This window comes from Amblyomma maculatum, chromosome 11 (assembly GCF_055883805.1).
Source record: "Amblyomma maculatum isolate TAMU_Amacu chromosome 11, ASM5588380v1, whole genome shotgun sequence".
In the NCBI taxonomy this organism is placed as follows: domain Eukaryota; kingdom Metazoa; phylum Arthropoda; class Arachnida; order Ixodida; family Ixodidae; genus Amblyomma; species Amblyomma maculatum.
In genome coordinates, this window is record NC_139354.1 from 48,656,080 (window position 1) to 48,682,032 (window position 25,953).

At 43.4% G+C, this 25,953-nt stretch overlaps 1 protein-coding gene across 3 annotated transcripts in view; it reads right to left on the reverse strand.

Moving 5' to 3' along the window:
• LOC146173770 (uncharacterized) overlaps positions 1-25,553 on the reverse strand; it is a 48,412-nt gene extending 22,859 nt beyond the window's left edge. For 2 of the 3 annotated variants that reach the window (XM_084583409.1, XM_084583411.1), the window contains exons 1-5: positions 25,430-25,553; positions 13,772-13,884; positions 9,589-9,681; positions 4,733-4,863; positions 4,610-4,650 (exon numbers count right to left, since the gene is read on the reverse strand). In XM_084583409.1, coding sequence (XP_084439535.1) covers positions 4,610-4,650; positions 4,733-4,863; positions 9,589-9,681; positions 13,772-13,884; positions 25,430-25,490 — 439 coding nt within the window. In that variant the 5' untranslated portion in view covers positions 25,491-25,553. The remainder of the gene's footprint in view (positions 1-4,609; positions 4,651-4,732; positions 4,864-9,588; positions 9,682-13,771; positions 13,885-25,429) is intronic. The other variant, XM_084583410.1, reaches the window with a different exon arrangement.
• Positions 25,554-25,953: the final 400 nt, after the last annotated feature.

The following is a 25,953-nucleotide window of genomic DNA, read 5'->3' on the forward strand; positions in this document are numbered from 1 at the left end:
CTATTCAGCTAATGTCCCGGTCGATCTCCGGCCGCCAAAATTTGGACCGAGCTACCTTCTTCATGGTGCAGACGCCTTGATGGGCTTCGTGCAATATCATCAGCAGTCTACCGCGTGCCTGTTTGGAGACTACTACACGACGTCCCCACAGTAGGAGGTCATCCTGAACAGATAATTCATGACGCTTTTTGTAGTAATGCAACATCTCAGTGTTATCGGAGCAACATGCTTTGGGCCCACCCTCATGGACATACCTGCGGACAAGTGCGAGTACCACGTCCGTTTCTGTGAGTGACCGCAGTTCCTCTATAGTAATGGCCGACTGGTCCCACTGGTCGATGGCGAAGACAAACTTTGCGTCACCTTCCGGCGCGGCCTCCGTTTCCTGCAAAGTTTGAGGTAAACGGCTTAGGGTGTCCGCGTAAACCATTACTTTACCGGATTTGCAAAGCAGCTTGGATTTGTACGCTCCCAGCAGAAGAGCCCATCTTTGTATTCTAGCGGCGGCCATGATGGGGGTCTGACGATCCATTCGTAGAAGGCCGAGCAGTGGCCGATGACCCGTCACCAGGGTGAACTCCCGGCCAAGGAGGTAGTCCCGGAAACGTGAAACACCAAAAACGAGAGCCAACGCTTCACGTTTGATCTGAGAATACTTCTTTTCGGCCGAAGTTAAGGTCCGGGAACGAAATCTGATGGGCCTCATTTCCCCATTAATGCGATGGAAAAGTGCCGCTCCCACACCGTGAGGCGAGGCATCGCATTCCAAAAGTAGTTCGAGCTTCGGATTGAAATATGTCAACACAGGTGCTGCGCAAAGAGCCTTTTTCGACAGTTCGAATGCTGCTTGTTCTTTATTGCTCCACATCCACCTGGCTCCTTTCGTCAGTAGCTTATACAAAGGCGCAAGTAAGGTGGACAGGTTAGGAAGAAACTTATGGTAGAAGGTGATAAACCCAAGAAAAGCACGCGCAACTCTAACATTATGCGGAGAAGGGGCTAGTCTGATAGCATCGATGTTCTTTTCAACCAGGTGCAACCCGTTTTTATCAATGCGGTGACCGAGATATGTTACTGCTTGGTCGGCGAAACGACATTTGTCAGCGCGCAGCTTAATGCCATTTTCCCTGAAGCGTTGCAGTACTGCTTTCAGGTTTGAGTCATCTTGGCTCTTGTCAGCTATCAGCACATCGTCAATATAGACCTGCACGCCGGTTAACCCTTGGAGCCCGGATTCAATTTTCCGCTGAAAGATTGCTGGCGCAGAAGTGATTCCAAATTGTAGCCGATTGTAGCAGTATAGCCCTTTTTGAGTGTTGATGACGGCCAGTTTCCGTGACTCCTCGTCCAACGCGACCTGGCTATAGGCATCTCGCAGGTCTAGCACACTGAACCGTTCTCCTCCCGCTAAATTGGCAAACATGTCGTCAATAACTGGTAGCGGGTATTGCTCAATCTCCCACACAGGATTTAGTGTAGCTTTAAAATCTCCGCAAAGGCGCACTGAACCGTCCTTCTTCAAGACGGGAAGAATGGGTGAGGCCCATTCCGGATATGGTACAGGCGATATTATCCCTGCTTCCGTAAGCCTATCCAACTCCTGTGAAACTTTTTCTTTGTAGGCAAAAGGAACCTTCCTTGCCTTGAAAAACTTGTGGGTTGCTCCGCTCTTGAGATGAATCCGTGCTGGCGGGCTTTTCAAGAGTCCGGTGCTCTCGCTGAAAAGATCAGCATAGCTGTTCAGCATTTCCCAGGCAGGTTGATGGGCAGCTGGCGGAACCGTGCGGGCCATGTTAGTCTGCGCCTTTACGTGCAGGAGAGTCATTCCGGTGTCCTCCAGTTTCTGCAATAAATCCCGGCCACAAAGACTGGGCCCTTTGCAGTTTAGCACCACCAGATTGCATTCCACTGTAGCTGCTTGATAACGCACGTCCATGTTCATGACGCCAAGCACTGGTAGCTTCCCGAGATAGCACGATAACTTTATCGGCGATTTCGTGAGCGGAGGCCATTCTTTGTGATGTTTGTCATAAATAGCTTTTGAAAGGACGCAGACTGGGGATCCTGTATCAATGTCCATTTTTAGGTCAACGCCGTTCCATGTGAATGTTTTCTGAATAGGCGGTAGCAGCGTCTGCGCCGCCGTACGGAGGGACCATATCTGCGATGTACTGCTATCACTGTCTTCCGATTCCTGCCGCTTCTGTGCTTCCATGGCACCAGTTCTGTTAACGCTGTCAGCCGCGGAGCACATCTTCGCTAGATGCCCGTATCGTCTGCATTTGAAACATTGCCGTCTGTTAAAGCTACATACTGCAGTCTTGTGGCCGTAGTTACCGCAGCACTGGCATTGCGTTCGTGGTTTGATCTTCGCCTTTGTTATCTCTGGTTGGCGCCGATGAGTTATCTTGAACACGTTTGGATCCCGAGCCTCCCCGGTTATGCCTCGCGAATCAAATTCGGCGCTTTCTGCAGCTAGTGCTAGAGCCTCTGCTTCCTTTAGCGACAGGTCTTTTATTGCCAGAAGCTGCTTTTGTAAACTCTTTGATCTGACGCCACATATGATGTGGTCTCTGATCATTCTGTCTAGCATAGACGAAAAATTGCAGTTCTGTGCTATTTGTCGTATAGCGACAATAAAATCCTGCACGGATTCTTCTTCTTTCTGATAGCGGTTGAAGAACTTGAAACTTTCTGCTATTTCGTTTGGTGTAGGATCATAGTAGCTGTTCAAGGTCTCGACTATATCGTCGTAGCTCAACGAACTTGTTTTTGCTGGCGTTACTTTACTGCATAAAACTTCAACGGTCTTTGTCCCAAGGGCGGCTACGAGTAAAGCCCTCTTCTTTGCATCAGCTGAGATTTCATTGGCCTCAAAGTACGCTTCCACTTTCACCAGGTAAGCTTGCCACTTATCTTTTTCCTCATCAAAGACCGGTAGCTTGTGACCCATGTGTGGCGCTGTCCTGGGCCCTATATCCTTGCTTCAGCCTCGTCGCCACTTTTGTGAATGCGCGGTCAATGGAAACGCCGCTCCTGGGTGATGCATCAGACAGCGTAGCCAGGCCAAAGAACGCTGTTTTATTTACGGATCAAGGGGTATTATATAGCCAGAGGGGTGAGGGAAAGAAGGAAAGAAAGAATGAAAAGATTGGTGCCGTTGCCGGTTCATAGATGGCGATAAATCGCCTCTGCTATCAGCAGCATATATATATATATATATATATATATATATATATATATATATATATATATATATATATATATATATATATATATATATATATATATATATATATATATTCTGTTCAGAAGGCCAGGTGGAGACGACAAGGAGGCAAGGCAAGGATGCAGTGTCTGACATCGTTTATTCTGATGGCGAACCAAGGCACGTGGCACAGGCGGCGCCGCGGGATGCATAAGAGGGTATGTACACGTGAAAGACGAAGATCCATGGAGGGCTCACAATATATACATTTTTGTTTCCCTTTACATCCTCACCTTATGTAACGCCCTGCGAACCGTCAGACTGTTGCACTATATAAATAAGAAGTGTTATGCCTTCGCTCAGATACCACAGAAGCCCCCAGTCAGCGCGGCCGGCACCCATCTCTTAATCAAAATGGTCAGCAGTGGTTATATCTTTCAGCCGGGAGGCTGGCAAACGGAGCCTATAGTGTGGCATACATAAGCGGTCATAAAAATTTCGAATGGAATAAATTGTCAGCATCTAACTGTGCGTTTATTTTGGTGCTTTGAAAGCGTTACCATTTTATTTCTGTTCTCCGTTCAGGATGACCCACTTCAAGTGAGTCCTTTAAAGGGTAATAAAAAATGTAGCCTTAAATTGTGTCTGAGGTTCGAATTAAGCAGTGTAACTGTCAATAAAGATAAAAGAAATATAAGCAATCCTTCTTCTTGTTACCCAGTTCTATGCTATACGTTTCTCAGCAATAAGATTTCCACGGTAGAAAATGACAGCAGAGGGTCACTTCGCTTTGTAACGCAAGAGAAAACTATTATTACAATGACAGGGTTTATTTAGCGATATCTTACTTCCAGAATAGTATAAATTACTGCTAGTTCTTTCCGCGCGTTAACTGGAACTGGGCTGTGAGGGGCCGAGAAGTAGACGCTGAAAAATATTTTAGCTCAAACAATTTGCATTCATCAAGAATGTCGCATAAGCATTCTTGATTGCTCCGTTCAGTGCATTTAATACGTAGGCAATTACCATCTCAATATTTAGACTTTGATTAACGCCAGCCTTTTTTTTTTCTGCTGTGAACGTGTACATGGGGGTGCGCCACATAGTCACATTTTACAGCGAAGATGGATGTAGTTTAGAATGCATGTCGCAGACTGTATGGATAGCCGCAAGTCTTTTCCAGTACAGAAAATAAACGCTTTTTCCTACGTGGCGGAAACAGCACCACAGGTGGATAAATATACCACCCTTTGGTCTTTTGCACTTTAACTTTCATTTTGCAGATGAAGAGCTGAAGCCTAGACCATGCAGCAGACGTTTCATGCAATATTTGTGCACGCCCATGGCACCCTATTGAAATATTAGCTTGAAAAACGGGCATTTTTATTGATTTATACTTACGATAAAAAATCTTGTTGTGCTCTGCATGCCAAAGGTCTGGTCTGCAAAAAGTAATGTATTACAAGATGTGGTTATGCGGTTCTGCTTGTGTTTCATAGAAGGCTCCCGTATAAATGTACTTACATCAATAAAAAAATAAGGGCGCCTAATTTGTCCTTCTCCCACGTTTGTTGTCCCAACGCTTGAAAGGATGCTTCGGCGCTCTCCTGCGTTATATTTTTTCCGCCGTACCTTAAAAGGGTGTAAATTAACACCTGCAACGCCAAAATGTGCATCGATTTTCTTTACAAATAGCTCCTTATTAAAAATATGCAAAGACAAAAGGTAAAAAAAAACTACAGAACCGTGTCAAAAATACGACAAAATATTCTGTAGTTCTGTCATAAACATCAGATTTTTCTGTAGTTCTGTAGTACTTTTCTGTAGCTCTGTAGTTTTTCTGTAGTATATTTCTGTTGTCTGTAGTTCTGTAGTACTTTTCTATTGTAACTACAGAAATTTCTGATGTTACTACAGAATGTTTTGTTGTCACGACAGGTTTTCCGTCAAAAACCGCACTGAAATTCTGTTGTACCATCATAAAATTTTTTGTAGTTTTTTCCGACATTAACCCAAGTGCACCGGCACCTGTCGCCCTAGGCATGTGCTCTCTAGCAATAGTGGCATTTGAGAATCATTTCTCATTTCTGTTCTCCTAAAGAAACGCCACTTAAAGGTAAGGGTTCTTGTTTAAAAGGTTCTGTCATTATGATTATTGCTGATATGTCTTGTAACGTAGCATTGCTTTTCGTATTGTAATAAAATCAATCGAGATTGTAAACAGGAAAATAAAAAATTCTCCTACGCTTTCCCTCATTTTAATGGAGAATTGAATGCGGAAGAAATAAATTATTCACAACTTGAAAAAAAAAAAAAGACCGCAAACCGCGTGTGAGATTCTAATTTATGTCTGCTACATTTATTTCTTACACAGCACCGGAGAAGGTAAAGTATGAAATCGATTCTTAGAATTCTAATTGGATTCTTGCCGTATAATGTCTAGCCTAAATAATAAAGTTCTGCCAACACAGTATCTTTATATTACGCCAAGCGTATTGCGTTTGTTGCGCCCATACGGCTTAGCCATATCGATTTAATAGGACGCCTTAAAGGACAATTGAAAGCCCTGCCGGAGAAAACAGCTGGGCAGCGCCGAAGTGGACGCCATAGGATTTCGCACCATATTTGTGTCTGGCAACACATTACGCAAACGCTATGTAGTGCCAGTGCGCATCAATTTCAAGGGCGGCTCACGGGGTAAAAAGATGGATGATGTCTCAATCTGGAATATAATATGCGTAGTGTTGGTTGATTGATTGAGGGTGCTAGATATCGAGATTGTTTGATTAGTGAGAAGTTATTGGCGGTTAGGCAACGAAACCACTGTACTGTGGTCGCAAAATCTTGTATCTGCGCCGGTGTGTTCGAGGAAACGTGGGGTGCACTACTGCGGTAATAATGTCTGGCATTGGAACAGATGCGCGTTATTTGTGGGGGCTTCGTTTGTGTATGCGTCTTTTTTTTTTTACTCGGGTGCATGACCACAACGGTTACGCACGTGTGAACGCCGAAACATGCTGCATAACTTCACACACGGAACAGCTAACATGAAAACGCCTTTCACACTGATCGCACCAACAGCATGAGTTACCCTAAGGGCTTACCCAATCAACATGGTTACTTACTCTTCATTCTTAGATAGCTCTAAGTTTTCTTTTGTAGCGAGAACTACAGTGGCCACAGCCTAGCCATTTCGCCCTGCCTGTACTAAGAGCGAAGAAAGAAGAAAAAGAAGAAGAAAAAAGGAAGAAGAAGACAAATAATTCGGTATTTGGTTGGGGCGAACGACCACAGAAAAATAAGAAAGGGAAGATCATACGAGAAGCAAACAGCAATAGGAGAAGAGGAAGAAGAAAAAAATTAAAACGAATATCTCGCTAGAAAGAAGAAGAAGACATAACTCGGTAGCTGGTAGACGCGAACGACAATATAAGGAGAGTAAGAAGAAGAAGGAGAAGATGGATAACTCGGCAGATGGTAGAGGCAAACGACAAGAGCGAGTTGCTGGGACAGAAGGGTAGCTCGAACGCTGTGACATCGGTTTGTCCAGGAGTTCGACGTAGAGACGAGGTCATAAGACTAGGAGTTTTCTAAATGAAATGAGAATGGGCAACGACGAGAAGCAAGGGGTGCTCATATGTGAAGTGATTCCGCTATGGTAAAAATAAAGCTGAAACCATACAGTAGACTACTATGTACAAAAGCCCTGTCTTTACTTTCAAGCAAAACCTAAGCCTAGCTATCCAGATAGCTCTCACGTAACTCCAGGTTTAACCAAAAGCTAAACTAGAGATAAGTTGTTTTTCCACAGACCGTTTATTTATGAAATAACTTAGATGGTCCTCTGTGTATTCTTCATACTAACCAATTTCAGAAATTACTGCCTAAACATATTACCTGATATTCCTCTGAAATGTTGTATAACCTAATTATGCTAGAGACTGCAGCATTTGTAAATAAATAATTAAGTAGTAAGACTGATGCCGAGAAGGCAGGGAGCGCTCAGTAAGAGGCAGCTAGATTGTTGAAGCGATGTCTGGACGCCGAGGTACAAGCATTAGAATTCAGGAAATGGGGAACTCGCTATACAGCGTACTTAAGCGTATTCGTAATTGTGTTTTAAAATAATATTTACACAAAAACAAAATACGAAAGCAGTTCACAACCCGTGTATTCCTGATGTTTCCGAGTAAAGATGTATTACGAATTTGGCAGCTATTTTGTTCTTATTACATTTTTTCGCTATACATAAACTAAAATGGTATGGGCCAGCTGCTTTTCGGTTACATGAAACAACCTTTATAACCTCTACAAGCCACACATTCATTTCAACGACTGCTGGCAGTTCCCACTCAAAAATACAAGTGTCTAAATATTTCTCTTCTCTCGACCTGTCGACAGCGTAACATTGATTTACCGCTGCAATTCCTAAAGCCAAAACTAGCTTCAGAAGTCTCTTTGAACGTCTGTTTCACCTCTTTAAAAAGTATCTGCGCAATTATAAGGCTGCTGCAAACCTGATATAAAATCCTCTGGGCATGTCTTTTTAGATGGAATACTCATCTGCTTATCCCCACTAGCTAACAGTGAGCATATCCTGTCAGCTATTGCGAAGGACAAAAATTGTGCGGGCCCCGAGAGGAACAGCGAAAAGGCTAGAGCCAGCCTTGGTCTCAAGTAACTCAAAGAAGCCGATGAATGTGCCTTACCGACGGTAATCAAATCTCTCCTTTTTTGGAGGAGGTGTGAGTCGCCAGAAATTAAACAGAGCATCTTCTGAAGACCATACGGCGAAGCTCGTGACGTGTCTTGAGTACACTCGTAGGTTCGCTATGTAGCATTCTTCTCGCCCTTTCCCGCGGAACGACCAATTTTGTAGGCACACTTAAGGTCAATGCTAACCAGTATGACAAGACCCCGTTTCGCGCCTCTACTGGCAGATCCTCATTCACCTGCATGCATATTTCAACTCTCCTAATAAATAAACATTTCATGTTTTCCTTTACACCTCCCAGGTAATCTTATTCTTCCTGTCATATGTGAAAAGTCACCGATGTAGAAATAAAGCGCCGCTTATACAAGCAACATCAACATGTATTGGCAAATTTTGTTTTCGTGAGGGATTGTGTTCCCGTCGATGGCCACCGAAATGAACCCTTAGCAGGAGTTGTTCGGTGCAGTTTTATTTAAACGCACTTTCACTCTGAGAGTTATACCTCTTCTGCGTTCACATGTGTGCTTCGCTTTATTCAGAGTTATTCTTTGAATTTCTGCCTCAAGATTTCCGAAGATGGCACCACATTCACATATGCAGCATGTTGTTTGACCTCGCGCTGTGCAGGAAAAATTGTCGTGTTGGTCTCAATTTGAGCGTCAAATATCGTCGCGCCCAGGGACGAGACCGCATTCGAGCGCACCCTGTATAAACGGCGACACACTCTGGCGGTGCATAGTAAACAGCATCGTGTTTACAAAGTTCCACCTGTGCCACTCATTCATTTACCCAGGTTAATCGCTTCATGCATACGGGCATCTCTAAAGAAAGAGGCAGCACCCTATGCCAAGGATGCTGACGAGACCATAAATCATTTTGAAAGCCAGACTAGACCTTTCCCGAGAAGCTTACGAAGCGCGGTGCCAGACAAGATCGAAGCTCGAGGCAGCATTAAAGATTGTGGCTGCGGCTGGTGGCTACCATCCATAAAACTTGTTTCAAGGGTGGTTGCACATGAAACATGTTTGCTCGCTTAGCAAAATAATGGCGGCTGGGATTCAAACCACGGTTGTTTTGCATGTGATGGGAGAATCTACCACCAAGCCACCAAGGTATCATCATTCAATTTTTATAACAGATGCTTCCGTTCTTTAGATAAAATTTATTCCTTCGAGTTGGATTTAATAAACATTTGGTTTTTTAAGGGATGGTATGCAATGTTGGCCGTGCTGGTTTGTTAGGTGAAATCCTCTCTCTAGGCTCAATGGCAAAATAGAGCCTCAGCAAAATTCGTCCGCGAGATGTGTCATTGACATTGCGAGAGTGACAGATACTGCGCCTTAACTATCGTGTAAACAAATTAGAGAACACCGGTGACTTTTGATGCGTACAAAGCAACGCTTGCTCTTTGCTACAAGACAATGTAGGCACTATCAAATTCTGGCCGCGGCAGCAGCCCGTTAGTGTACACAAAATGCAAGACGCCCGTAAGCACTACGCGATTTAAACACATGGTGATGATCTCTGTGAGGTAAAATTTGGTGTATCTCTCAAATTTGCGGATTTTGAAAGTCTCAATCTGTTTAGGACGGTAAACTTACAAACGCATGAAACCACAAATATATGGTTCGGATTGGTGTGAAAGAAACAATAAAAAAGCCATAACCTTTCTTTTTACGAGGTGTTTCAGGCCGAATGTGAGATTCTTGGGAACATTGTGTAACCTTGCAAAGTCAGGATCCTGAAACTTCTTGGTTACCTGTAAGCAAATGTCCATCAAGGATGTCATCAGTTCTATTGTGTGCACGCTTATTGAGCTTGTAAGCACAGCTGAAACTGAAAGGCAATAAAATAAGGTTGATGTAGTGAGTCATATTTTCCATAAAATATATTCATAGAGGCATGCTGCCATGGCAGAGGGTGTAGTACAGTTCTCTTCTTTTAAATGCCTTACAAACAATGACCTCCGCTTAAGGCTGCTTGGTACTGCTGCTGTAAAAGGGCAAAGATCTCCTGACTAAGCCGTTACGGTACCTAGCCGCTCAGCAGATGAGCGCTCGTATATGTCCACGTAGTCGCCACGTCAAAGAGGGGAAACAAACATTTCCGAAGAGACATGGTAGCTGCTGAAACACACGACCGCAAGATACCACCTCCACTTCTAAAAACCGTGTGGGCGGTTTATTTAGATTGAACGCGGGCATACAGATACCACACGAGACTTTAAATTAGGTTTGGGGAGCTGGGGAAGCGCCCGCAGGTGAGCCCATTATCTTCCTTATTATCAGCTTACCGGTATCGCTCAAGAGGAAAGTATAGAACAGTTGCATCTTGCCTGTACTTACCTATGGGGCTAAAACGTGGAAGGTAACCAAGAGGGTGCTACTTAAGTTGAGGACAACGCAGATGGCTATGGAACGAAAGATGGTAGAGGTAACATTAAGAGATAGGAAGCGTGCAGAGTGGGTCAGAGAAATATCTCACGTTACTGACATTCTTGTGGAAATCAAGAAGAAGAAATGGGCATGGGCAGGACATGTAGTGCGAAGAGAGGATAACCGATGGTCGCTTAAGGTGGGTTCAGACGGGAGGACAGGAGCGCGGATGATCCGTGCGCGTCATCGCTACCCGCGTCCCACGTGACACCACGTCACTGCTCTGAGCGATGGCGAGAGAGCGGCGTTAGGCACTATAGCGGCGTGGCCGTCCGGACGGAGCGGACTGAATATGCCAAGCGTCTTTTTCAGTCCGCGCAGACCGAGATTGTGTTTGATCGTTTTGCTTTATCGCTGCTACCTCCGCGTTGCTACGCCCGCGCTTTTCGTCTCTTATTCAGTTCGAGCGGGGTATTGTTTGTTGTGCATGCGCTGCGTCGTTCGCTCTGTGTTCGCTGCAATGCATTGTTTTTTGTGCGTTTGTGCTTGTTGGTGTGCCAGAGTTCTAGCTTTACTCTGTTTCTAGTGCTGATTATGGGAGAAGTAGCGAAAAAAGCGCTCAGTGATGAAGGGACAGTCACGTTTTAGCCGCTCGTAGAGAGCTGCCCACCGATATGGAATATTGAAGATGCCTGCAATAAAGGACGCTTGCAATAAATGAATTTTTATCGCTTCCTCTGTCCTCGCACACTAAACGTAAAACAGCCAGAACAGTGAGACGATGGTTGCGCTCGTCGTCCATGTTCAAACTATCGGTCGAAAGGTTTTCGGCAGCGCAGACGAACAGCGGGGGAGGATGGTACACGCGAATGCTCCGCTGGCTTCGTGTGAATGCTCGACGGCCGCATGTACACGGTGACGCATGGTCACGTGGCAGCAGATCCGTGCTCACGCGCGCGGACCGTCCGCGCTCCATTCCTTTTGTCTTAACTCACCTTTAGGGTAACAAACTTGATTGCAAGGGAAGGAAAGCGTAGCAGGGGGCGGCAGAAAGTTAGGTGGGCGGATGAGGTTAAGAAGTTCGTAGGGGTCAAGTGGATGCAGCTTGCACAGAACCGGGTTAATTGGAGGAATATGAGGGAGGCCTTCGCCCTGCAGTGGGTATAGACAGGTTGATGATGATGATTCAGAGTTCAGAAAGTTCTTTTCGGTAACCGAAGGTGGAATTCTTACCGCACCACCCGCTTTTCGCCAGTATGTCCTCCCTAGTACCGCAATGGATAGTCTGAGAGAGCGATAAGCAAATTTTTGGGAGGGAAGAAAATTTTCCTAAGATTTTCTCTATTTTTTTGACAGCCAAAGGCATCACACCGCGGCTTTCACATTTTTGTGGCAGATGTGCTCCGAATGTGGAAGTAGGCTGAGAAGTAGCGATCTGGCTTCCGGGTTAGGTTGTTGTCAAAGGCTATAGCAAAATGAGCCATTGGTTAGTAATAGGCAAAGCTGTAGTGGCGTTGGTTTAAATCTCATTTGCGTAACTACCATGTTATTATTCGCGAAGCAGCTTAGAGAATTAAAGCGCTGTTCGACGATGCTGAATTCCCACTTCGCCCTACAATAGACAGCAGCTGATTCCAACTCGTCATACATCTGGCGAAGTGATGTGCCACAACCCGCCAATCAACATGTATCCTGCGCTATGACCCGCCAATGCCCATCGGAGTAGTATGCTCGTAATTTTTCTGCAGCACCAAGCTTCATGCGCGGGGTCCTGATATCAACTATAACTACTGCGGGCGGCCTTCGCTAGAACGAGCTTGCTATGGCGGCGGCTAATGACCTGATTCGCGTTGATGATGTAGCGAAGCAGCATATTCATTTTGAGTGATAGCACACAGTTCAGATCCTCGGCTTGTCAATCTTGAGCAAGCCAAGAACAGTCAACGTCCCCATTGGACAGATTTTAAAACTGCAGTTATTCTCCGAAAGTCATTATGAAGCCGCATCAACAAGGTCAGATAGCCTGCGCAGTCTTACACACAAATTTTTTTATGAGGAGCCCCTGTACCTGTCACTCTTGTTAGATGCCTTTTAGGTAGCAAAACTTACGAATGGCGTCCATGAAATCCAGGATGTTCTCCAATGCTATTCATTTTATAGTGATACTAACTAGCAAACACTGTCTACTTATGTAACCCCAAAATTTGTCCAGGAAAAATCAGGTGCACTTATTTCTTTTATAATTTTCACCTGAAATTAGTTCAGTTGATTGCCCAGTTCATGTTTTATATTTGCAGTTTTCCACCGTCAAAGCGCCTGAAAGTGTTTTCTTCTCTTTATTATCTTGCATTCATTCTTTCCGGTGCTCAGACCTAAACTTAATTGCACAGCTGCTTACTGGTTCTGATTAAATTTTCAGTTTTTTCACAGTTGGTAACCCTCGACAGAGCTGATACCCCTCTGTGCCGTTTGCTCTACACTTGCTGAAGTACCCAGAAATGCAGCGCCACGTACACAAACACGTGAATAGAAACGCAACCCAGGCGGCAACTACCAATTTTAATAGGAAACTGAACACGCACTTCCTCTTCAAAACTCAGCCAGAAGTTCCTCTCCTACACCGAAGTACATCTCATTCCACTCCTACTATTTGCCAAGCATATGTCAATCCAATAGTAAATGTTAGCAGCACAATCATCCCAGTCCATCACTCACATAGCTTCCACCTCACAGACACACACTAGGTAAAAACGCCCAACAACTTCAGCTGCCACATATAACGTTTACGTTCACTCCTTCTCTTCAGGTAGGCCAATCTGCCGGAATGTCTTCAGTAAGACAAGTTCATCTAAAAGCACATCTTATAAACACAAATCTCTCCAGCAACTCATATTCAAGAAAGACAATTTCTTTTCTGCGTAAAGATAGTGAGGCTTCACTAAAACATGCGCCATATTTCGTCTGTGTCCAAAACGCCTCTAAATTTCCCGGGTTCTTGTCCCGTATCTTCCCTAAAATTATAAGCCTACTAAACAACGGCTCAAATTAGCACTTTTGTCAATGAAGGAATAAATTAGACTTCTTCTCATCCTCTATGAATTTCTCATGCTCCCTTGATCTATCATTAATACACCTTCCAGCTAGCCTATATACACGTTTCTGCATGTCAGTGGAATCTTATAAAGCACTCCATCCGCATAGTCTGTAAAACGCTTTACATGCCTTTTATCACATTGTGCTTTCTTACTCTTCCCTATTCTTGCATACAAATCGCCCAGCTTTTCGGGCGCAGAAAACACATCCGGACATCACACCTGCCTTCTATCTTCTGTTCAATTCGTTATCTCATTTTTTTTCAACTTTCTGTAGGTTAACATTAAAATTATTTCAAACAAATATTTTGTGAAATGCATGTAGGTGCTGACAGTAATATTACATGATCAGATGTGGGCATTGAAATACACCAGTACTTACCTCAGCCAGCAGTTTTTTGGCAAAGCTGTATGGTTTCTCCTTGTAAAGTACCACTTCAAGCTTTGAATCATACTCAAGACGCACTGGAATACGATTATCTTGGGAGCCATATCCTGGTGGGTGGTTAAAAGACAGACACCTGTTTATGTCTCACAGTAATGAAGCACAAACGATATTTAGCAAAGTGGATATAACATCTTAAACACCTCTTAGGTAAAAAATGCCAAGCCTCGAATACAAATTAAGGCATTCCATCTGTGCGCCCCACCTGGAGTATGCGAATGCTCCAGTCAACCCTTGTATATTTTAATGGAAGGTGGCATATCACTGAATATAACACTCCTCAATACTGATGGCTAAAATGAAAGAAGGGTTAAGAAGACACATAAAAAAATAAAGTATATCTTCAAAGCAAATTACAGATGGCACGTTCACTTCATTGGTAGTGGGACCAAATTTTTTTTCTTCCTTATGGTCAATCTAATTGAATAGACTCGGATGAAACCCAATCAATCCTAAAATTACTTTAAAGTGAAAGTTGGACTAGAGGTATTTTAGAGTGTCAGCATGGCTTTGGTTGTGGAGCCATTTGGGAAAATTATTATTATGGCAGTAATAAATTACCGCTCCACTAATATTTCATAAAAGTTCCAAATTATATCGTTCAGTTATCATGTGGGAAAACAAAATCTTATTCACAGTGAAGCCATGAAAAACGCAAACACTGCAAACAAAGATGTGGTGTGCTGTTATTTGGTTCGTGCCTGATACTCCTTGCTCACAAAGACGGTAACAACAAAAGAAAAAGGCACCTTTGAAAAGGCGAACAAGGGTTGACACAAGCTCCGACACAGGATTCCGGAAGAATGCCGTACTGGCTGTAGTGACATAAAATATTTCCGCGACCCAATATTTTCTCTGGTGTGCTTCTTAAGAGTTAGTTCTGTGCTTGCCTAAAAAGCATTGCTCGGTCCCGTGCACTAATGGTTGAACCCTGAACGCTTTGCCGCCTAACCTGTATTTTAAGCTCTGACGCCATACTAAACAGGTCACATATTTCCTTCGCTAGCCTTTTTGCCGCCATAGTGCGCGCACAACCTCGCCGCTCTGGAGCCCCTAAAATTGTGGTCCTCAAAGGCGTAACTTAGCTTTGCTTTCAACGAGTAGTATTTCCGCTATCGCTTTATAAGATTGGTATAGAACATGTTTAACGACGGCAATGCCGATCTCAGGCTTTACAAAGCAACAATTCTCACCGACGCCCTAGCCTGCTCGTCACCAGAACGACTAAAAATGGCTGTCATTTAGCTTTAGGTAGACCGAGTACGTCACGATGGCTTCACGCGGCTACGCAGGTAAAACAATGAGTTCTAGTATACAGTTATACTTGGCAAAGGTTTTGTTCGCTTAGCTTCTGATCTCTTAGCTTTACTCAATTCTCGGGTCTTTCTTACTCTTTCAGCTCAAATCGGAATGTGCGCTGGATTAACCGAAGTAGCCAATCTTCTATAATATTGGTACGGCGGCTCATATGGTCTTCCTCTGGCCTCACTGACCGGGGGCGCTATGCGCCCCCTTAAATGCTCACAGACTTGGCAGCTGCATTCACATGGAACCACGTCACTTTTGACACAGACCGCCCCCGCAATGCAACTCCCCTCTCCCACACTCTGACTTTGATTTTCTACCTTTGACCTTTCCTTTCTATCTTTATCTTGACTTGCTCAAGACCTGGTATACACACGGCGATCTGAACAACACACAAAACTTACAGCAAAACATTGCTTTACCGTCTGTAGTGAAGATGTGAAGGTGTCATTTCAAAACACATGAAACTGATGCACGGGACTCTCATTGATCACTCAATCGAAACGAAGCCGCTTTGCCGGTCGCAACTACTTTCATCGATGAGATCAGCGACCGCGGTCATGCTGACGTCTTCCATCACGTAGCAGCACTGCAATAGGTCTAGCTAATCCGCAACAGAACTCACTCTCGAGGTAGCTCCTTTGTAGAGACTCTCTAGAGGTGCTCATTATCCTGGGCGTGAATTTTGTACTGGAGTTTGGGGTCTGTGGCACAGTTGTCCAACCAGATTATTAAGGTAGCCACACTTCGCCCAGCTTCTTACTCAGCCTGCTCCACTGCGGCTGCTGGAGACACATATGTGATTCTACTTTACCGCTAGCGAGGAGCTGATGAAAGTTGGACAGTTTGCAGTTGATACTGTAGTCTTCAGATTATATGGATTCTTTCATTGCCCAAAAGCTACCGCATCAGCCCCAGACATAATGGATAGCGTTCTTCGCTCCGCATATAACTTTGCTGGTAGAGCTCTCGCTATACCCTTTGCTCATGCGAGTGTCAGCATTTTTGCCACTACGCAGGAAACGGTCGACCAAACGCAGATATCGATCATATCTTTACCCATCCAATTTTGTCGCTTTTTTGTGTCTGACCATGCGACGAAAGTATTTTACTTCATTGACATGTTTCTCCACATCTTCTATTCCGTCCTGACTGGTTGAATAACGGCGTCTTGAAGGGTAAAGATAGTCGCAGGTTCACCATCTAAACACGTAGTAAAAAACCAGTGGCAGATGACAGTAGGAACTGACGTGCTCTTTGCTGTCTTTTTGCTATCATTGATATTTATTTAGCTTAACTGGAACATGCGTTTGTGGCAATAACCATTCGCCGCTGACAAGCGGCACTCTGCATTGTGGACTCGTACTGCAGCACAGCTGTAGCTGCGCACGCAGTTTCATATCGATTCTATGTCTGTATGGCTTGTCAAGTCACACATGGCCGTTCCTTTATTCATCCTTGGCAAGGCATTTTTTCAAATTTAGACACACTTCCCCAGCGCCATTTATTTTCTGAATAGTTGGCCAAACTTCTACTTTTAGTGTTTTGACAACTGAACCTCACCTGCGCCTTAAAGATCATCGCATAGCATCACTTTGGGTTGCTGTCACCACAAAATATTTCAACAAATGGTCAAACTTATCCTTTGCCGTTCTTCATTCACGTCTTTTGCCTTGTATCGCATATGGCAATAAATTTACTGCTAAGAGCCGACCCTGTGGTAATGCTTGCGCCCTCATCAGGGCCAAAGCTTTGAACAGTCACACATTGTTTCACATTAATTATTTTACTTCAGCAACACACACATCTGTCACCATCCCCAAAGTACAGGAATAAAGGCATAACATCGCATTTTCGTAGACTATTCAGATGCTCTCAAGATAGCAATGTTTCCACTGTAAGCTCTATCTGAATGCCTCCACCTGTCAGCGCTTCTTCTTCATGATCATATAGTCTAACGTGTCGTTTTGCGCGTTTCAAAAATATCTTAAGTACGACCACCAATAATCGCATAAACTTTTTCACGTTTTTGGCTCTCTGAAGTATTTACACAGTAATCCGGTCATGTCGCGAACAGCTGCAAAAAGCGAGTTTTCTGTCACAGAAGGGAGTTTCATCGGCCATCGCTTTAACGCTCCAGCATACGCCCGTTACTGGGCAGTCTAACAAAAGTAAATCCAATTTTTAAACCCTTCACTACCTTCCAGCTAATGGAATTCCGCAGTATAGACAACTATAACCACCACGTCATTATTTGCTGCGACACCAAAATGCAGCCCCTCAATGCCCTTCGCTATTTCAGCCAACGAGCGAAACGTCTGCTCGCATGTATATTTAGATCAAAGATGTCATAGCCGATTCGAGCTCTATTCATGTAAAATGTATCCCTGCAGATATATTGATGGACGCATTGCGCATTGCTGCTGTCTTGCCATGGATCGTAAAATCATGATTTACACCCTGTTGTCTTGCTTATAAGAAGCATGACACCAAAAACGCTTATAGATCCCTTAGGCCAAGAACTACTTGTCATTATACTTAGCTGAGAAGGAATGTACCTCCATCTAGATGAACGATACTCTCATGCCGTTAAAGTTGCACTGCACTCTTTGCACCTTCAGTGTCAAGCAGCCCTTCATATGCCCTTTCGGCATTGCTGAATTTATAAGCGTCATGCAACACGTCAGAGGGTCTGAAGTTGATTCCAATTGTCATTCTGGCGCTTACAAGAACACGGCATTCTTTGCATATCTCGTTAACGATTTCACGGCTTCGATTGGTAATCAGCGTTTTGATGACACGTCTCAACTGCTTCCTACTAATGACACTTCTTTAGAGATCAAAGTTTAATTTTGTAATTTTCCGCTTATTTTATACCCTTTCCGGCTCTCACCTCCCTATGTGCCTCGATCGAACCACCAAATTGTTTTGATGCAGTCCATCGCTTGCGTCGTCGTCTAATTCGCGGACCTAGCGTTTCATCCTGTTTCATTGTGTTTTGAACAGTATCAATATAGACATTCATCTCTGGCTTCCCACGGGCTCAGCAGTCCATTTATATCTTCGTGACACCTCTCGGCACGTTTCATCAATGTATATCCATTTCCTTCAGATAACGTCAATCTAGTCGGTCCCACTTTACAGGCAGAAATAGACGATATCTTTTTACCATTTCTCAAAATTATTCTTGATGAACTGAGGAGAACGCTTATTGGAGCACAAAACGAGTAATTCTCAGTAAAAGAGCCCCTACAAAGCCCTTCAGTAATCATAACTTAATGTATGTCTCTTCGACAGCGCGTGTTGGCTAGAAGATCTCGGTTAACAATAACTGTTTAAAAACGACAGACTGCCATCTGTTATTGAAGAGCATTTCAGAAAAATATACCGGTAAGTAAGTGTTTGACTCGCAGCATCGACATTTTCTCAACCATTAAGTCAGCGCTTGTTTTTCTACACCTCCAAATTCGCATCGCCCTTTGCAGTGACATCTCTGCCGGCCTAAAGAGCCTAGTGGAACTACCCTTCCTGGGTGTAAGGAATTATTCGACCCCTCGCATACTACGACTTCTTTCATTCTGGTTAGTCCTGCAGTATTCACGCACTGTGTCTTGCTTTGCAAAGGAGTTAGGGTCACATATCTGTCAACTGTTGTGTGCTCGTAATCGATAGTCGCTGTAGCTCTGAATCCGAATCACCGTCAATAGGATGACAAAAAGCGGTTTATATAGTACTTGCAGGGCAATATGTATAGTGCAAGATGAGTGTAAGGGCCGAAGGGCGGAAGTCATACATTGCTGTACTCGCACAGCGGCGGCCCCAGAGGCTACACGCGTCCCTTCTTTGCATTCGACGGGCGCTCGTGAGTCCCGGTGACCAATGATATCTGGAAACGCGCTTTTTGCTTAAGCAAGCTACAGCACGAAACTCGCTTATCCGGCTCTTGTCACACCGTCGAGTCTGATAAAAAATATACATCATCCATACATCACACGTTTGAAATGAAAAAGTTAAAAAAAAAAGATGTGCATTAAACACATATGAGGGACACCTATAAAAAATGGCATTTCTGCGCACAAACTGTGATTAAACGCTCGTAACATGCAGGGCAGTCTAATATTGGAGACCACGCCACTGAGAAAACACAGAAAAGTAATTCAAGCGGAAGAGGCTAGAGCAGCTTGAATGAAGCGCGTTATATCCGCCATCGGAAAATTGCTGTTGAAGATAAACGCTCTGTTGATTGAAGCGTTTACAGCGGGGCGGATGTCAAAGACGTGAATAAGAAGTGCATAATATTAACCAAACCTGCAGACTGCTTTCGTAATGCATATTTAGAAAGTACCAGTTTCCCCCGTAATGATATTTTGGTCACATAAATTTATTCCAGCTTGCAATGATAGCCAATAAAAATCAATAGTATGTTGTCATTCAGTGTATGTACCACATGTAAAAGATTTCAATCTTACCTTCGTAAGACGTGTACCTTCCAGCACTCAGACCACAATGAAATAATGTCTCACTTGTATACCTACAGGCACTGCATCTTATCAGGTACCCTTATATGGTTCAGACACTGGCTGTTGATAGTTTGTTGACTCGAGGTCGTATTCTACATAGGCATTTGAGATAATCATATCTAGCGCATATGATTATGGTAGCGCACACAAGAAGCTAAAACTAGACGTTTTTTGTCGCTCGCAATTCTCCCGGAGGCTCACTGTTAGTAGCAGTCAGTTAGCTTAAAATGGTGAGTTTAAAATTTAGCTTAGTAGGCTTATAATTTCGTACCAACTGAGCTTTTATCACCCAACCTTGTATAATAAAGCAATCATAAATAAAGGTGAAAAGCGTGATACGAGATCACACAATTCATTCTGTTCAGAACATTAATCGAGTTTGAGAGAGGAGACGATTGTACCTACCTATATTGAAGGAAGCTACGGTATAATCACTCAACAATATGTGCCGAACCACCAAGCAAGCCTATTAGGAATATCAGCAGAAGTGTGAGCTATCGATATCTCTCTTCCATATGAATGCAATGAGAAAGATGCAAATAAAGAGATCCTGGTGATTCTTTCCCAAAGAAGAAAAAAAAATTATTACGCACACTTTATTTGTAAAGCATCCTTAGAGCACAAAGTTTGAATAACATTCCTTGGGGCTCATTTCTAAAACCCCAACAATCTTATTCAGTAACGTTTACACAACTCATCCGCCAATGTAAGTAATAAACCTTGATTATCGCAAGTTTATATTTTAGAACAAAACGCGATAATAAAATTCCTTTATCACATTTGGAAATATATTCTTTTTTTGTGGGTAGAAATCAACTAAAATGTTTTTTTGATCTGCGTTGCCTCTTAAACTTTATCTTTTACCATAACGTCTTTGGTTTTTCTGTCTCATCCTTAGAACATCCTTAGCAGGGTGTTATCTTTTCACAGCTATCCGCAACAATACTGACCGCTCACCAACCTTCGCTGTTTGTACAGCAGCGCATGCTGTGCATTTCCTTCCACACCTTGGTGATGAAGAGCTGTGAGACCATAACAACCATGCGTCATACTTACGAAACCAATTTTACAGAACGAAATTAAGAAACGTAGCCTGTTTTTCGAAACATACATTTGTAATGAGCATTTCATGTAATGGTTGCATTCGTCTGCACTTGGATTCGAATGCATATGCTCTGGCCTATTGGAAAATATTTTGTTACAAACTGCTGGTCCAGTACAAAACTAAACTTGCAGTTTGGCGAAAACCTAACTTAATGCACTAAGTTTGTGATCTAGCTGAGCCGCTGAAAAGATCCACGTACTAAAAGAACGCAAAATATTTGTAACAGCTGTTTCAACGTCTCACTTGTATGTGAACATTGAGAAAGGTTCTTGGAACGACGGGGTCATTGTCACTGTGCAGAGAAATTTGTTCCTCAAGCTCTAAAACATTTGTCATGGCACTAATTGTTTCAATTTTTTTCTGAGGTTAAGAAGTACATGACAGGCGCCGGCGGCGCAGCCATCCAGCAAGATATTTGCAAAGTAAAGCATGTCCTGTTGACGCCTGGCTTTTCTGCCGCGTCTGCTCGGCTAGCTAGGAATGCCACTTTGAATGCAATAACAGCGCCAATGTTTATATTATTATAAGAATGCGCTTTCGTTGTAGACTGTATACAGATTGGTGCCTGTTTTTTATACTATTGTTTTGTTTGCTTTACATGAATGCTCTTTGTGGCCAGGTAACCACATTATAGGCTATGAAGATTCTGCTTGGAGGATGACATGATGGGCGTCCGTAACAAAATGCAAATACAAAAGAAAACGTTGCAAAAATATAGACAGGATCAAACTTAGATTACAATGATTTACTCACAAGGTCACTCCATAGCTCAAGCTAAAACTTACATCTGACACACAGAAGAAATTTAGACCCAATAGACGGAACATCGTGGAAACGTAGAACTGCATAACTTTTCCTAGGTTACTAGCTGAGCAGGGAGGAGTCCCTCACGCAATCTACTAGACCGAAATAAATTGAGTCATATCAGACGGCAAAAACCTAAAGCGATCAATTCCTGTTATCAGCGCAAAAATATGCAGCAATGAATATATAGAAAAAGAGGCTAGAAAACAGAATATTTAAAACAGCCTCAGATAGGACCGACCGTTGTTTGTTATCGTGTAAACCACAAACATATCAGCAATAATGTCAACGGTTTCACCATGGCAGCCACATATTCTCTACCGGTTTCGCTTCCTCGCATACCTTGGCGGCCGCATCGCACCGAGGCTTTGGCGGATTGTGCCCCACCGCGTCTACTTTTACGAAGTTTCTTGTTAAACAAGCGATTTCACATAAGGCTCCTTAGCTCATGAACGCTGGCATTCCTGCTTGCTGCTCTCCTGGAAACAACCTCATTTCTTCGAGGTTTTGAGTTTTGCACGTTTCTGCAGCCTTACCTGCTGCCTCATCTGCAGTTGTTTTCCTGGGCTACCGTACATACTTTAGTCGTCTACTTTTTGAGATCTCGCTTTGTCACTCCGCCGCAATGGCTATGCCTGCCACAGCCTCTTATTGACGGAGGCGAACAGGAAAGTGCCCGTGTATATGCGATATCAATGCGTCTTCCAGAATCACAGGTGGCGGAACGTTTCGGAGCCCTCCACTGTCCAGTCTCTCGTAGCCGGCGTCGCTTTGGGATGTCGAACTCTATAGAGCAAGCCAATTACTATTTCGTCCATATCATACCAGTATTTGTAATTTAACCCCTTAATTATACCCCTGTCATACGGAATGTTTCGATCCTCAATGAACTCGATCTGCATTGAACTCAATACAGATCGAGGTTGTCACACAGCAACGTTCATGTGCAATCGAGCTCGAGCGTACTTGAAGCTGGTTCCTCAATCGCACTTGAGATTTCAAGCATACTCGAAAATGGTCATCGACACCCTCGACATTAGCGAGCTCTAAAATTTGAAAATGAATGGATAACATATATATATATATATATATATATATATATATATATATATATATATATATATATATATATATATATATATATATATATATATATACCGGGTGTCCCAGCTAACTTGAACCAAGGGTTACAAAATATTATATTTGAGGTAGGTCAGTGAAACCAATTGCATACAACTGCCAGCCTGTTTGCGCACTACAGGAAATTTTTTGTTTTGCAATTACTTAATTAGCTAATTATGTCAATTTCTCTAATTTATTAAATATCGACTTTAGACATTAAATGTGAATTGAAAAGTTGTAGAGCACCTTCAGAAACCCCCATTCCATTAATTGCGATAAAGAGTCTCACGTGTATCTTTTTTTCCGGGCTCAGAAGAAAGCCCACGAAACACAAATAATACCACGTGACTAGCGCATTTGTGCGCCGCGATTGTGGTGCTCTCAGTCGTGGTTTGGGCGAACGAAATTAGCTGTGGCCGTGTCTTCTCGGCCCCGTTAAAGCGGCAGGCCGATATGACTTCGATGGTTCGAGCGAGCTCGAGCTCGCCCGTCGCCACCGCCAGGCCTACGCACCGCAGCAGCCTACATCACGACAGGCGGATGGCGATAAAGAACCGACTAATAAAGGTACAGCGCTAAATTTAGTCGAGTCACATGATGTCATCTCGCCCCTTCACCCAAGCCTGTATGCGCAGATTCAGTGGCTGATACCTTATCGCTCATCCGATTGTCGTGACGTTCGCTGATAGGAGAGGAGGAGGCCTTGTTAGAATCTCGATGGTGTCGGCTCGCCGCTCTCGCTGCTACTTGCACTGTCATGTGGGCCGGCTGTCTGACGCGGGCGAAGAAGCCATCGCAGTCATATCGGCCTGCCGCTTTAACGGGGCCGAGAAGACACGGCCACAGCTAATTTCGTTCGCCCAAACCACGACTGAGAGCACCACAATCGCGGCGCACAAATGCGCTAGTCACGTGGTATTATTTGTATTTCGCGGGCTTTCTTCTGAGCCCGGAAAAAAAGATACACGTGAGACTTTCTTTATCGCAATTAATGGAATGGGGATTTCTGAAGGTGCTCTACAACTTTTCAATTCACAATTAATGTCTAAAGTCGATATCTAATAAATTAGAGAAATTAACATAATTAGCTAATTAAGTAATTGCAAAACAAAAAATTTCCTGTAGTGCGCAAACAGGCTGGCAGTTGTATGCAATTGGTTTCACTGACCTACTTCAAATATAATATTTTGTAACCCTTGGTTCAAGTTAGCTGGGACACCCGGTATATGAATGAGAGAAGCCAACAGTCGGCGAGGCCAAGGAAAGCATTGGGGATTGTACTTTGTCTTATTTTTTTTTATTTTTACTTCGATAATCACATAAATTAGTAATGTAATCTGTTCAGGGGAAATATAATTAAACACAAAGTAGAAGAAAAAACAACGTGCCGATTGTGGGATCCGAACCCATGACCTCCGAATATCGCGTCCGGTGCTCTTCCAACTGAGCTACATCGGGCGCTGTCCCCCCTGCTACTTTCTTGGGTATTAATGTTGTCTGTATACGAACCTTGAGAGTGTTCACCAGCGCCACCCTCAATTTTAATTATATTTCCCCTGAACAGACTACATTACTAATTTATGTGATTATCGAAGTAAAAATAAAAAAGAAAAAAAAAAGACAAAGTACAATCCCGAATGCTTTCCTTGGCCTCGCCGACTGTTGGCTTCTCTCATTCATGTATTATAACGAGCACCCTCATTTCCCCTTCATTTATCTGCTTATATATATATATATATATATATATATATATATATATATATATATTAAAAAGCATGATGGCACACTTTTAGAGCATTGCGAGAACATTCGTCGAACATTAAGCGAGCTAATTTTAACATCTCTACACCACGGTCCACCGCCAGTGGAAGTAAAGAGGTTATCCTCTTCGACTGCGTCGGCGCGGAAACTGTGGAGCGAAACACTACAGCACTAATCGACTGCTCGGAAGATAGATTAGGTGACGTGAGACGCCTAAATCAAATTGCATCTGTATACGCTCAATTTACGCAATCTTAACCCCAATCTTGCGTTTTCTTTTGAGGCTCATTGCAACTGACGGCAGACAAAAGACCACGAAGAAAATTTCACAATGCTCATTGAAAACGCCCGTGTAGCACCGGATGCTTCAATCCTTCTTGAAAGCCGCAATCCAGATAGAGTTAAATGAGGATCAGAAGTGTTCGTGTGACAGAGGTATTACTTAGCTAGGAAAAGTCATCTCGAATTTTACCAGATTGCAACACTGTGGCAATGTTATTAAACCGGCTCCTGTACTCACTAAACTGTACACTTGTTGGAAAGGGCGAGCTGAAATACGAGAATGGTATATTAAGGCCCACTTTGGCGATAAATGAACATAATGCTGACATATATGAAGAGAAGGCTGACAGGCAAAATCTAATGACACAAAGTGACACAAGTGTTACAGAGGATGACACAGCTTAGGACCACGGACCAGCAATAACCACCTAAGTGCCAGCGTCCGATAACATAGCACAGATTCCGGTGTTGCTGGAGTTACGGCTCTAAAAAACTGTCGTTGCTGCGTCTCGCCTTGCACATCGCAACAGTGATTACAGGCTGAGAAGGCTTTAATCACAGAAGATACAAGTACCGCGCACATGGAAATAAAGTTAGAATAAAAGGATAGGGGCAGCTGTCCTTTTTTGCTGCACATACGAACAATATATGACTAACAAAATTATTTTTTATAAAACCAAAATAATTGTTACGTACTCTGCTCACCGAAACTTCCAACGATCATGAAGAACGGGATCATTATTAAAGAGGTGCCCATCTTTACTGACTTTCGTGTATTTTCGCCTGTTCTCTGAGTATGTCCGCTACATCAAAGCGTCTTACACCGCAATTGCATGAGCACGCAAGTTTTTTATATATCTTCGTGTTCTCAGCATCCATGGATTTTTCTTTATTGCAGAACAAACGCATAAAAAGCTTACATTCCTAGTCTATGCTATTGTGCATGTGATACAATATCACTTGCTCAGAATGTGCACACCTAATGATGAGAAAAAGAAGTACTGTATCTTCATAAATTGCAAAAAATGACCGCATGCTATCACGGGAGAAATTAAGCTCAGGAACAAGCCAACCACGCGTAGACAACGTGACTCTAAATACATAGTTCGTTCCACAGTTGTGTGCGCTCTCAAGGCGGAATGAAGCCTAGTAGAAAAGCATATACAATGAAACCGTTTACTGGCACTTGTTTCCTGATGCAGAATGGGCATCCTTTTATA